At 35.2% G+C, this 14,538-nt stretch overlaps 2 protein-coding genes and 1 long non-coding RNA gene across 7 annotated transcripts in view; 2 read left to right on the forward strand and 1 right to left on the reverse strand.

Moving 5' to 3' along the window:
- Positions 1-14,538, reverse strand: part of cadm2a (cell adhesion molecule 2a) — a 670,454-nt gene that overhangs the window by 340,881 nt on the left and 315,035 nt on the right. The window lies entirely within an intron of this gene.
- LOC141369101 (uncharacterized) lies at positions 1,089-2,827 on the forward strand. Its single transcript, XM_073874670.1, has 4 exons — positions 1,089-1,242; positions 1,325-1,654; positions 1,928-2,055; positions 2,130-2,827. The coding sequence occupies exons 1-4, from the start codon at positions 1,089-1,091 to the stop codon at positions 2,235-2,237; spliced, it is 720 nt and encodes a 239-aa protein (XP_073730771.1). The 3' UTR covers positions 2,238-2,827.
- On the forward strand, positions 12,159-13,093 carry LOC129447021 (uncharacterized). Its single transcript, XR_012372590.1, has 3 exons — positions 12,159-12,620; positions 12,702-12,848; positions 12,965-13,093. It is a non-coding gene; the product is annotated as an uncharacterized lncRNA (long non-coding RNA).

The raw sequence follows: 14,538 nt of genomic DNA on the forward strand, positions 1-14,538 counted from the left end.
AATTATTTTGCACTCCTGGCATAAATTAAGAAATTAATGTCACTGCAAACCATTTTAATAACAAACAGCGGTCAAATGTCGAAGCTTGTCTTGTGATGCTGAGTTTGTCCAGATCAAGTAAGAGTGTGATGTTTTGAAGAGTAATGAATTTTGAACAACAATAATCCGGGATCACCAGCGATCCCTGCCGCTCTCAAGGGTTTAAATTTTTGTAAGCGATGATGAAGCTCTGTTTTGGTAAACACAGCAAACACTTAAAGCGAAAACTATCATTAACTTGTTTAGAAAATTAAAATAGTCTGGCGAGGTGGAGCCACGGGTTGTCACATTCCCAGGATGGACCTGCTGTGTCTTCATTCATTGTTTCGTCCATGATTTCTTTTCTTATCCAAATCTGACTATTGGAACTTTGGCGGAAAGGCTGATTGGGATAGCTGATAGGCTGTCCCAATCAGTGGCGCCTGCACAATCCAATCACGTTTGAGAAAAGGGAAACAACAAATTGAGGGTTTCTGAGATTTTTTTTCCCCCTTTGTTTAGAAGTAACGGGTACTCACGGTTATGGATAGAAATGTAGTGGAGTAAAGAGTACAATATTTGCCTCTCAAATGTACTTGAGTAAAGTCATGAGTACTCCCCAAAAATAATACTCGAGTAAAGTACAGATCCCTCAAAATTGTACTTAAGTACTGTACTCAAGTAAATGTACTCCGTTACTGTCCGGCTCTGATGTTAACACCACTCACACTCTCACCAATACGCTTATTGTTAAATTTATTTTACTTAAAAATAATAATAAAAATAAGAATATTGCCTTATCTAAGCTCACATTATATTGACTTAATTACAATAACAAACTGTCACCTTATTCTACTGCTTTCTGATTGGTCTTTTAAACAAAAAATACTATATAAGGAAGTAATTATTTATCAGAAAAATCTGCCAACGGATGTCACATGCCCTTGACCAAATGATAAGGTATCTTCTGTAAGTAAAAGCTCAAATGCACTCTTCACAGCAGTGCAGGACATCTCAACACAGACCACACAAGAACAACTTTTAGTAATATTAACTCCAACAGATTAAGGATGGCGAAAAATACTTCTGATGACAGGAACTTTTCTAGGATGAAGGCTGACAGAGAATATGCTGAAGGGAAGACTGTCTATGCCAATGCAGACAATATAAACATTCACAACCCCTGCAGAAGAACTAAAGACAGCACCAGAAAGCAACACTCAGGTACAGATACTCAATTCATTACTGTAACAAACCTACACAATTTCAGCAAAATCTCAACAAAAATAATCTGTATATCTGTCATCTTCAGGAAGTGAAAATGTGAAGAACAAATGTTACAGATCAGTTACAGTGTGTTTGGTGCTGCTGTGTGTTCTTCTACTGACTGCAGTCATAGTGCTGTGTGTCCTCATCAATACAAACAATCAACAGTTTAAGACCAAAAACATCACTGAAGAGAGAGACCAGCTACTAACCAAATATACCAACATCACAAAAGAGAGAGACCAGCTACTAACCAAATATACCAACATCACAAAAGAGAGAGACCAGCTACTAACCAAATATATCAAACTCACAGAAGAGAAAAAACAGCTACTAACCAAATATACCAACATCACAGAAAAGAGATTAGGTAAGTAGATAGATTTTGGAATTGAATTATCAAATTCTGAGATAACAAGCTTCAAAGTTTGATTTCAGGAATTAATTTAAATGTAATGTTCTTTAGATCATGTTAGATGATTTTATGTTAAAAAAATGACTTTAGCTGGGTTTTCACAAGCATCTTCATGGTTATCTTGAACTACAACAAAACAACACAAATATTCACTTTGAAAAGAATGAAGCGGATTTTGTAAAAACTATATATTATATTCATTATGGTAAGAATTGGTTGTGTTTACAGATGGATGGATTTACTATCAATCTAGTTTGTACTTCATTTCATCTGAGGAGAAGAACTGGACTGAGAGCAGAAGATACTGTAGAGAGAGAGGAGCAGATCTGATCATCATTAACAACAAAGAGGAAAAAGTGAGTAAAAGATACTGTGTGAAAATAAAGAACACTATTCTCATATATAGTAAATGTTATTTTCTTTATCATAGGATTTTGTTATCAACATGTCTACATTGGGCATCTGGATTGGTTTGTCTGACAGTGATGAGGAGGGCAAATGGAAATGGGTTGATGGCAGCCCACTGAGCTATAGGTGAGAAATCACTAAATTTAACTGATTATTATCCAATAAATGATTCTCACAGTCACTTTCATATCACACAAAAACAACACTGAAGATCTAATGATGATCTGTTGTTTCAGATCCTGGGGGTCTGGAGAACCCAACAGTAATGGAATGGATGAAGACTGTGTCATGTTTTATTCACTAGGGTGGGCTGATTACACATGCGCTGCAGATTTTAAATGGATTTGTGAGAAAAACATTTTGCTGTTATGAACTAAGATATAATGTTTAATCAGTAAATAAAGAGTTTGGTTCTAAAATCTCTTTTTTTATTGTGCATTCCAGTTAATATCAATCAAACTGCAGTTGGTTTGTTTTGATTTAAGCCTTCATAACAAAAATAAAAAATACAACTATAGCAAAATAAAACACAATAAAAACATTATACATAATAAACATGTTTTTGACAAAATATTTGAAAACGGAGTTGTCTTGTTTTGGAACACAACATCTTCATATTGTGAACAACCAAGACTCTATCTGAGCTGATGAAAGTTTAAGTTTAATCATTTGTATGTTGTGATTATGCTAATAACATTTTGTTTTTGTATGCTACATACTAATAAATGAAAAATGAAAAATTTGTTTTTGTGCGTGTATGATGTGGTGGGTGTAAAAATGTTGTTATAATTTTTACACAGGCTATACAGTAGTTTATATAGTATTATTATACTGCTCTACGGAATGCTTGATTCTGATTGGTCAGTGGCAGGGCCGAAGTGGGACTCATTTTCAGCCCTGGAGTTTCATGCCTTAGACCGGCCCACTTTGGTTCATGACTATATTAAAATAATAAAATTAAATCCTCAGTACCTACATAAGTCTGCAATAGTGCAATGTTCTCTGCAGCCTTGCAATTCATTGTATTTTTAAAATGTATAATTTCTAATTCAGTCCAAATACAGTACTATGATTTTCTAGTACTATTAAACTAATTCAAAAACTACTGAAAGGGTTTTTGTTTGTGTTTTCCCCTATATTTCTATTAAAAAAAGGTGGGTCTTAAGATTACCTGTTGGGTTGAAAAAACTTACACATAATTTATCAATGTAGGAAACCCAATGTGAACATTCAGTAAGGTGGTACTAAGTTTTCTTTACACCAGAGACATTTTTCAGGTTTTTCACCAACATAGGCTAAAGTAACCAAACTTCAAACACTGGTTTCTGAGGAATACAAGAAAGAAGTTCACATTTAATTTTGAAAACATTTAGTTATTTTTGTTGCATGCTTGGCCTGTGATTTTATCATATTTACTGTTTCGACCAGCATGTTACCACTTGTGTCTATCTATTTCATGCATTCGTTTCATTTCTGCATTACAGCGTGGGTATCTGGATGTGTTACATACTTGTGTGGGAGGTTATGATATTGTGCTCACTCAATATGTCTCACTAACATAAATTGTCAGATTTATATTAAAACTGTGTTTCCAATATGTTGCCACAGCTTGATCCATATTTGTTCCAAAAAGTTACGATTTCTGATCAGGTTTTTGGCCAGGTAAAACATGCGTGTACATTTACTTTTGTACATAAAATGAAAAAAAAAACAAGATATGTTTTTTAAAGTATGCGTTCATGTGTGTTACGATCTCTATTTTCACTAGTGGTGAGAAAGTGTCTTGTATTGCTTACGCATCAAATTATGTAAACTATTTGAATATTAAAGAACTACACAGATGCAGATGTCATCTATCGGTTCATGTACACACCTTGTACTTTGGCGTTCCCTCTGCTTTGTGCCATGGTTGTGGAATCAAAATGAACTTAAAAAAGACACAGAATAATGCAGTATAAACAACGCTATCTCATGAGAATTCATACATATTTTACGAGTTGACAACATTCGTAAATTTTGGTATGATTTGCCTTAACCCTTGTGACGTAGGGGTTAAGTGCAGGGTTAGGGGTTCAGTTTTGTTGTCGATTTTTTTATATGAAAATTGTACGTTTTTTAATGATTAACTTCGTATGAATTCATAAGAACTTGCCATCTCAAAAATATGTACGAATTCTTGTGAGATCAGGTTGGACTAAAAGACATGATGGAGCAAATACCTGACACCGTTTTCATTAAAGGGGACTTAAGCAGTCATGATTTCATGAACAAATTGTGGAATCAATCAGATTTTTAGGGGGGGCTGAACTGAAATTTTGGGGAGCTAAAGCCCATCTTAAAGGGCTCCTGTAATGCTACTGTATATCTGACGCTTTGGATAAAAGCATCTGCCAAATGCATAAATGTAAATGTTAAAGGGCCTAGTGACTCCCTGCCAGAAAAGCAGAAGAAAAGATAAAAACATGTGCCACAGTAGAATATATAAACACTTTATGTGGTCATGAAGTTTAAAAGTTTGTAAATGCTTCAGAAATGTCTTTATATTAGATTAAGGGTTTATAAACTTTTAAACACAACTTTTTCTCTCTCATTTTCAGGAAGTAAGAGTGAGATGAACTGGATAATTCAGTTTCACAACAAAAACTTTACAGAAGAGAGAGAAAAAGAAAACTCTAAGAATTAAACATTTCTACACTGTAAAGAGTAAAAGTTGGAATAAAAACACTTCAATTTCTAACACCTTAAAAACAAGTTGTTTCAATTTATACTGTATGTTTAAGTGAAAAAATTTTAGTTACAGTTTTTAGGTGTTACCAATTTAAGTCATTTTTAAAGCTTTACAGTGTAAACAACTATACAAGTTTTTCATATGAATGCAGACTTCACACATTGATCTCAGAACAGTTCCGTTTTCTCGTGTTATTATCAGTGTAAAAATACAGACATAGCAGAAATGAGCAGAGCAGCAACATTCGAAGCAACATTCGGACATAACATTTCTCACAGCACAGCTAACTAGTGATTAAGTGCTCAAATTGAAAAATGTCTGATGATATTTATCAAAATGTTCACATTTGTGAGATTCCGACAATGGACAAAGAGATAGAGGAGATGATCTATGAGAATAAAGATGACTACAGGACACAAACAGACTACAATACAAAAAGACAACAACCACTTCGGTCTACAGGTAATTATGATCATTTCAAAAAAGTAAACAAGAAAAAAAATAGAAATACTAATCTCATGTCATCATCTTCAGGAAGTGACCGTGCGAGGATGAAAAGTTCCAGATCAGTTGCAGTGTGTTTGGTGCTGTTGTGTGTTCTTCTACTGATTGCAGTCATAGTGCTGTGTGTCCTCATCAATACAAACAATCAACAGTTTAACATCAAGAACAAAAACATCACAGAAGAGAGAGACCAGCTACTAACCAAATACACCAACATCACAGAAGAGAGAGACCAGCTACTAACCAAATATACCAGCATCACAGAAGAAAGGGACCTGCTACTAACCAATAATACCAACTTTAAAAAAGAGAAAGACCAGCTACTAACCAACAATACCAACCTCAAAAAAGAGAGAGACCAGCTATTATTAAAGTCCAAAAACTTGGCAACAGAAAATGAGAGATTATTAACCAACAATAACAACCTTAATAAACAAAGAGATCAGTTAACTCAGCAGAAAAATACAACGATGGAGATTCTAAAAGCAGGTATTCTTGAAATACACTAAATATATACTACAAAAAATGCATAACACGGTGTACGTGTGTTGGAAAACAGGCTTATAGCTGAATTGGTTGTGTTTACAGATGGATGGAAAGAATTTCAATCCAGTTTGTACTTCATTTCATCTGAGAAGAAGAGCTGGACTGAGAGCAGAAGATACTGTAGAAGGAGAGGAGCAGATCTGATCAGCATTAACAACAAAGAGAAACAAGTGAGTGAAAGATGTGTGTGTGTGTGTGTGTGTGTGTGTGTGTGTGTGTGTTGGGGGGGGGCATATAAGTATGCAGTTGTTTAATCTTGTCATTGTTGTTTTTCTTCTAAGGATTTGTTTAAGACAGTTTCTGGTACAGAATACATCTGGATTGGTTTGTCTGACATTGATGAGGAGGGCAGATGGAAATGGATTGATGGCAGTACACTGAGCTATAGGTGAGACTAAATTTAACTGATTATTAACTAATAAATTATTTTCACAGTCAGTATCATATCACACAGAAAACAACACTGAAGATCTAATGATGATCTGTTGTTTCAGATTCTGGAGGTCTGGAGAACCCAATGGTGGAAGAGGAGAGAACTGTGCTGAGTCTGATCCATCAGGGTGGAATGATTTCGTTTGTGATAAAGCTTTAAAATGGATCTGTGAGAAAAATATTTTTTAATAAGTCGGTAAATGAAATACAAATAACGTCAATCATTTTTGAACACAAATGAGTCCATCTAAGCCGGCTAAAAGGTTAATAGATTATTGAAGTAAAACTTACTTATTAGAGTGCTACTGTATATCTTTCACAGCAAAGCTTCTTTTTAGCTATTTCTATATTGTGAATATGCAAATAACCTTTTGTTTCACATGATATATTCTAATAAATTAAGCATTTCAACAAATGTGCTTTTAATTTGCAACATTTTGACTATTTGAATAAGTCACCAAATCCAACCTTATATCGTAATCATTATTACTATCTTGTTGCCTAAAATATAACACATTTTTAAAACATCTTTTTAAAGCATTTTTCACACAGCGGAGTTTGTTGTACACGCAGTGTTACATCTAAGCCTTAAGTATAACAATGAAATGAAAACAGCGTAAATTCAATTTATAAAAATGATAACTGATAATACAATATCAGGGGAAATAAATGAGAATTATATAAAATTTCTATCTATATGTATTGATGCATAATACAAGGATAGTTAGATGAATGATCATGGATGAATGGATTTGTGGATATTTATCTATTATAGTCTGATGCACAAACAATATCTATCTCTAGTATTTAGACAAAATCATACTGAATTATTTGTGTTCAAACAGACTTTTCTAGCAAGTGTTTGTTTTCTAGCAACAAACCCTCTGTCATTTACAGTTAACCCCACCCATGGGGTAAGGTGTAACATTCGCACTTCTGTGACTTTTGGTGTAATTGTACGATAATGATAATTTCTAAAAGCAATTTTTAAGTGTGTATTTGTAGAAAAGATGTGTGTTTTGCTTGTGTAAAATTCATTTAACTTTATTATTTCTTAATATTTCTAGAATGGTCTAATCCTTCTTCAAGTTTTTTTTACAAGGTTAGTCAAACTGTATGCCATAAGTGTGAACGAAGTCCGTTTAGGGAAGTCTTTGCCGTCAGCAGACATGTCTGCAATGCCTCCAGACGGCTATTATAACCATACAATATATATACACAGTATATACAGTACAGCCAAGGAAAATAATAATTATTTTCATTTTTTCTAATCCATAGGTATGTGTTTAAGTAAAATTATTTTCACATTTTTATTTTATTCTGCCAACTACCGCCAAAATATCTTTCAGTTTGCTAATAAAAATAATGTTTTTATTTGCATTTATTTACTAAAAAATCTATTTAAAAAAAATGTTAAAATAACAAAAAAGATGCAGTGTTTTAAGTTCTTGAATATGGCAAAGAAAAAGGTCAAATACAATACTAATGTTTTACATATATTTTAAGAACAGTTGAAAAATGTATATTTGGTGAAATAACCCTCATTTTAAATCACACAAAGTCTTTTGTATTGCTGTTAAGTGCTGTTTGTCTTACTCATAAGGTTTGCATTTTTGGAATTCAACAGACAATGGACAAAAATCGACATAATACAGTACATGTATGATAATTAAAGGTAAAACTGACGTGTTCCTTGTTGTAGAAAAAACTTTGGAACTTTGGAAAAGACAAAGTAAACAATCGGAAAATCACTAAAGGTGCAACTAGAAACACTGCAAATGATGAGCATAAGAATTAAGAAACAGAACCACACATTAGGGGGTGCTGTGGTGCATGTGACTGCCACACATTGGTTTTATTGAGGTCCAAGGCATAATGAGTAAGCACAGTGTCATAACCTCTCACACATGCATGCAACAAATACAGGAACACACACTGTAATGCAGTGATGCAAAAAACGCATGAAACGGATAAACACATGCTGGTCAAAACTGTAAATACAATGACATCACAGGCCAAGCACATTGAAAACTGCAAGCGTTTTCACAAAGTTATGTGTATATATATATATACACACACTTACCTAAAGGATTATTAGGAACACCTGTTCAATTTCTCATAAATGCAATTATCTAATCAACCAATCACATGACAGTTGTTCCAATGCATTTAGAGGTGTGGTCTTGGTCAAGACAATCTCCTGAACTCCAAACTGAATGTCAGAATGGGAAAGAAAAGTGATTTAAGCAATTTTGAGCGTGGCATGGTTGTTGGTGCCAGACGGGCCGGTCTGAGTATTTTAAAATCTGCTCAGTTACTGGGATTTTCACACACAACTATTTCTAGGGTTTACAAAGAATGGTGTGAAAAAGGAAAAACATTCAGTATGCGTCAGTCCTGTGTGCTATAGGTCAGAGGAGAATGCGCCGACTGATTCAAGCTGATAGAAGAGCAACTTTAACTGAAATAACCACTCGTTACAACCGAGGTATGAAGCAAAGCATTTGTGAAGCCACAACACGCACAACCTTGAGGAGGATGGGCTACAACAGCAGAAGACCCCACCGGGTACCACTCAGCTCCACTACAAATAGGAAAAAGAGGCTACAATTTGCACGAGCTCACCAAAATTGTACAGTTGAAGACTGAAAAAATGTTGCCTGGTCCGATGAGTCTTGATTTCTGAGTCAGAATTTGGCGTAAACAAGAATGAGAACATGGATCCATCATGCCTTGTTACCACTGTGCAGGCTGGTGGTGGTGTTATTGTGTGGGGGATGTTTTCTTGGCACACTTTAGGCCCCTTAGTCACAAATGGGCATCGTTTAAATGCCACGGCCTACCTGAGCATTGTTTCTGACCATGTCCATCCCTTTATGACCACGTGTACCCATCCTCTGATGGCTACTTCCAGCAGGATAATGCACCATGTCACAAAGCTCGAATCATTTCAAATTGGTTTCTTGAACATGACAATGAGTTCACTGTACTAAAATGGCCCCCAAATTCACCAGATCTCAACCCAATAGAGCATCTTTGGGATGTGGTGGAACGGGAGCTTCGTGCCCTGGATGTGCCCCCACAAATCTCCATCAACTGCAAGATGCTATCCTATCAATATGGGCCAACATTTCCAAGGTATGCTTTTAGCACCTTGTTGAATCAATTCTGAAGGCGAAAGGTCAAACACAGTATTAGTATGGTGTTACTAATAATTCTTTAGGTGAATGTATATGGGTAATGGGTGCTCAGCACAACATCACACAACACTGCCCCGCTAAGTGTACGTCACGTTATATTATTTGATTATTGTCTTTGTTTGCACCCTCAAGGGTGTTTTTGTTATATAATAAAAGTCTTTTGGTTGAGAGTTGTCTGCACTTAGGTTCTGTCTCCATCACACATGACAGTATTAGCATCTCAAATCCGTATCACTAGCAACAAACAAACAAACTATGATCTAATGGTTGGTCTTCACACATTGATCTCATTTCAGTTGCATTCTGTTGTGTCATTTCCACCAGTGCTAAAAACAGTTAAAGAGCAGAGCGACTAACAAAGATCTACAAAACAACATTAACACAGAGATTCAGAGTATGACCATAACCCTAACCAGCGATGCTGAAACAGAACTGTGATGCTGTTGTCTCACTAAAACTTTTTTATATATGTCTTGGTCTTGACGTATAACACACCTTAAAGTCCATATAAGGAAGTCTTCACACTCTGTGGTCATTTTTGCAACGCCTGCAGGCAGCCATCTCAGTCGTACAAGACCAAGTCTGATCTAATTGAATAGTGGAGAACAGATATCTTTAAAATCAATGGCTAAGGTCAAAACAACATATTTTCCATCAGAAGTTATTCTAAATAACTATTTTTTCCAGTTACTGCACATGTACCAAGAATGGCAAGTACTTTGAAGAGACTTTTTGAACAGAATCAGAGAATCATCAGTCTTTAATAATTGATGATTGGCTCTTTTTATTGGACGGCGGGACTAGAGAGGCCATACTGAGCACAATAATACTTTTCCCCATTTATAGTACTACGGTATATTGTTAACATCTATTATCTTTTGTAAAAGTTACATGTCAAATGTAAAAACTGAAAGTAAAACGAAATAAATTAACTTTATTTAAGCTTTAAGTTTTTAACCGGCTCAGATAAATGAATACATTGAACACTTTTTAAACACGTTAGATTAATCTGCTAATGGCACAAAGATACAATACACTTTACACTATAAAGCTGCAGCTATTATTGTTCTTATTTTTTGGTCTTCACACACTGACCTTAGATCAGTGTCACTCTGTTGGTTTATTACAGGTGTTAAAAACAGAAAAGCAGATAAGATGTGGGCAGCAACATCCAAAGATCTACACAGGAAGATCACTAGCACACACACACACACACACACACACACACACACATATATATATATATATATATATATATATCTTCAGCCTTTTCGGGTACCAGAAGTGGTCGCCAAAGAACTAGAAGCTATGCCTTCAATATGTTGTAAGCATCAAAATCGCTATTTTTACAAGCTCGACACAACATAACACTTTGCTCCGAAGTATAACCTGTGTCTCTACACGTAAACTCGAGCATTGAGAACATTGTTTGTGTACACAGAGTTTACTAAAAAGAAGGTTTTGAACAACTGACTTTGATTGTTTTGGGTCCGCTTGTCGCCATCTTGCCAGTGAAGATGTATCGATCTCCGAATGCGACGTAAAGGGGAGGAGAGTAAACATGGATAGCTCCTAAAGCATAGTTTTATATAAAGGCACATATAATTAGTTGTTTTGTCGCAAGTGATAAACAATATTGACCTTCTAGTTGAAAAAGGAGCCTCATTCATTCGCATTTGGAGATCAATACAGTTTGGCGAGCGGACACCATAACAACCAAAGTCAGTTTTTGAAAACCTTTCTTTTTAGTAAACTCTGTGTACACAAACAATGTTATCAATGCTCGCATTCATGTGTAGAGATCCAGGTGATACTTCGAGCAAAGTCTCATGTTGTGTCGTGCATTCTTATGTTGTAAAATAGTGGTAGTTCGGTAGCAACGAACAGCGTCAGGAAGAACGCATCAGGGATCGAGTAGGCATCACACCCTAACCAAGAAATTTTTTTAAAAGTTGTGTTTCTTTTCATGACAGTCGAGGTGCGAAATGTTGTCCGTAAAAATCTTAGACAGTAAAAGATAAGAAATCCGTAAATCGTAGAAAGCTAGCCAATGCTTGTCAGTAGCCTACTGGTACCCGGTACTCAAGATGGCGGCAGGCAACTGGAATGACGTAAAAGGTCATATCTTCATATCTCAGAAGAGTCTTTAGTTTTATCAGATTTATAAAAGACAGATCAGCTTTCCTGCAACTTTAAAAAAAAAAAAAAAACTGAGCCCCTGGAGGCATACTGCAGGCGGAGCATTATCCCACTACATGAGATTCAGTAGTCAAAAAAAAAAAAAAACGTTCAGAAATTTGTTCAAACCCAAACAAAGTGCATTCGGCACTGAAATACTCCGTCATATGCCCAAATATTTTTTTTAACCTTCAGCTGACATAACTTACATTTATATGAAAAAAAGCCCAATCAAAATGCTAAAAAAATTTAAAATGATCTGTAAGTACAGTAACAGTCAGAAGATTGAAGCTGAGCTGTTTGCAAGAGACTCTCATACAGCACCTTACAGCTAGCTTTGGACATGTTAAAGTGTCTTTGTTTTGAGTCTGGTCGTATTTTTACTCCCCCAGTATTTCCTGCTTGCTCTTCAGTGTATATCTTTTACTTAACATTCAAAACTCCAAAATAAAATATGCAAATTAAACATTGTTCAAAATTGCACAAGTATATAGGACATGACTATCTATATCTGTTTAATGGCCAATAATTCACTGAATAAAAACAGTGTTCTTGCAATTGTATGTTGTGATCATGGCACAGAGAAACATGCAGCACACAACAGCTGCACTATGCATACCTAAACTATTTTTGATCTGACCTGAGATCATTTCCATTCTGTGGTTTTCTTTTAAGCAGATATAAGAACAAAACAAAACCGCACAAAAGACCAGAGACCAAAGATCTACACAGGAGATCATTCATCTTCAGCACAGTTTACTAGCGATAGACTGTTTAAAACTAGAAATGTCTTATGGTAATATTCACAATGTGCTCAAGAATAAGAGAACGGACAGACAGAGAATAGAAATGAAATGTCAAAATGAAGGTGAATACAGTACACTGAATGACTTCAAATCAAAAAGACAACCACTTCAGTCTACAGGTAAGGCCATTCATTTAATTGCTTAAAAAGAAACACAAATACAGAGAAAAGAGTGTTTAACTTGATGACTATCATCTACAGATCGTGAAAGATCAAAGATCAGAAAATACAGACCAGCTACAGTGTGTTTGGTGCTGCTGTGTGTTTTTCTACTGACTGCAGTCATAGTGCTGTGTGTCCTGATTATTACAACCATAAATGAACTGAAGAAGACTCTAAGTGAAGCTGGTAATTATATCTAACCCAAGATATGTATGGAAAATATATATAAAGTGTAGTAAAAAAAAATTAAACCCTCAAAATTCGATGGAAATGGTGAAATGGCAAGCTGTTTGTGTTTACAGATGGATGGATTTACTATAAGTCCAGTTTGTACTTCATTTCATCTGAGAAGAAGACCTGGAGTGACAGCAGAAGATACTGTAGAGAGAAAGCAGCAGAGCTGATCATCATTAACAACAAAGAGGAACAAGTGAGTAAAACATGTTTTTTAGCGTGACAAGTGTTTTGGTGATACAAGCTAGATCAAAACTGCTGTGTGTTATATTAAAATTTGTCTCTTTTAAGGATTTTATTACGAATAAATCTGATAAGGATGGCCATTGGATTGGTTTGTCTGACAGTGATGTAGAAGGCAGATGGAAATGGGCTGATGGCAGCGCACTGAACTCTGTGTAAGAAATCACTAAATTTAACTGATTATTATCTAATAAATGATTCTCACAGTCAGTATCATATAACACAGAAAACAACACTGAAGATCTAATGATGATCTGTTGTTTCAGATTCTGGAAGACTGGAGACCCCAATGGTGGTATAGCAGACAACTGTGCTAAATCTGACCCATCAGGGTGGAATGATATCTCATGTGATGTACTTAATAAATGGATCTGTGAGAAAAAAATTCTTAAATATGTTGTTAAATGAAATGCATTTCAGTAAATTCATCCATCTGAGCAGGCTAAAATGTCAAACATATACTTGTTAGATTACTACAGTATATCTTTCAGAGCAAAACTTTGTTTTTAACCGTTTCCAAATGGTGAATGTGGAAAAAACCTTTTGTTTCACGTGAACTATTTTTTAAATTTGCATCAGTGTGAGTCAAATATTGAGGAACTGCTATCATTGTTGTTCAGGCTGTACAGTAGTTAAACTATTAGTTTATAAAGGAGCAACTACTGGAATAAAATATATGCTTTTGGTAACTCTGTATCTTTGGTGTTTTGTATTTTGTTACAATAAAGTTCAAAACAGTTTTCGAGTTAGTTCCATTTTCCTTATCGATGAGATTCCTTGACTTGCTGAGATTTGATAATATAGATAATCCGGCCCTGACTACAGAACCCCCCTGCCACTACGCAACATGATAGGGATAGTCACGGAATTTTTTGCTCATTTTTCCGTGGCATTCTCACGGATCTCCGCATTTTCCATGGACTTTCTTTTCCGTGGCATTCTCACGGATTGGTTATAACACAGTGTTTCCCACAGGATTTTGAGGAGACTGTGGTGGTGATGACGTCACCCGCTAATTAGCATATATGTGACGTCATAATGTCGTGTTTGCGTTTGATCTAGTGTTTGCACCTGAAATATGTTTCACTTCTACTCTTTGATCTGTATCTGTATTTGATCTGTATTATATATCAAATTATATTTTAAGACGAATTAAGCTGTTTTAAATAGTGAAATAAAAATGTAAATGGGAATCATGAAAATTCTATTTGTGGGGGCCAGTGTTGATTCTGTGGTGGGCCACCACAAATAAATCAATGTATGGGAACATACGTTGGTATGTCACTTTAGGTATTGGTTCATACTATTTTTTCTGATGTATTCTTTTATATTTTCTAGGAGTGTAACGATTAACTGTGCAAATGCGCGTTTTCTCAATGAATGAATTTGAATGAATTAC

The sequence above is a fragment of the Misgurnus anguillicaudatus genome, chromosome 12 (assembly GCF_027580225.2).
Source record: "Misgurnus anguillicaudatus chromosome 12, ASM2758022v2, whole genome shotgun sequence".
NCBI classification, from domain to species: Eukaryota; Metazoa; Chordata; class Actinopteri; order Cypriniformes; family Cobitidae; genus Misgurnus; species Misgurnus anguillicaudatus.

Coding starts and splice junctions, on each gene's coding strand:
- LOC141369101 (XM_073874670.1), top strand. CDS start 1,089: ATGGCGAAAAATACTTCTGATGACAGGAACTTTTCTAGGATGAAGGCT. Junction 1,655..1,927: donor CATCACAGAAAAGAGATTAG/GTAAGTAGATAG, acceptor TTGTGTTTACAG/ATGGATGGATTTACTATCAA. Junction 2,056..2,129: donor TTAACAACAAAGAGGAAAAA/GTGAGTAAAAGA, acceptor TCTTTATCATAG/GATTTTGTTATCAACATGTC.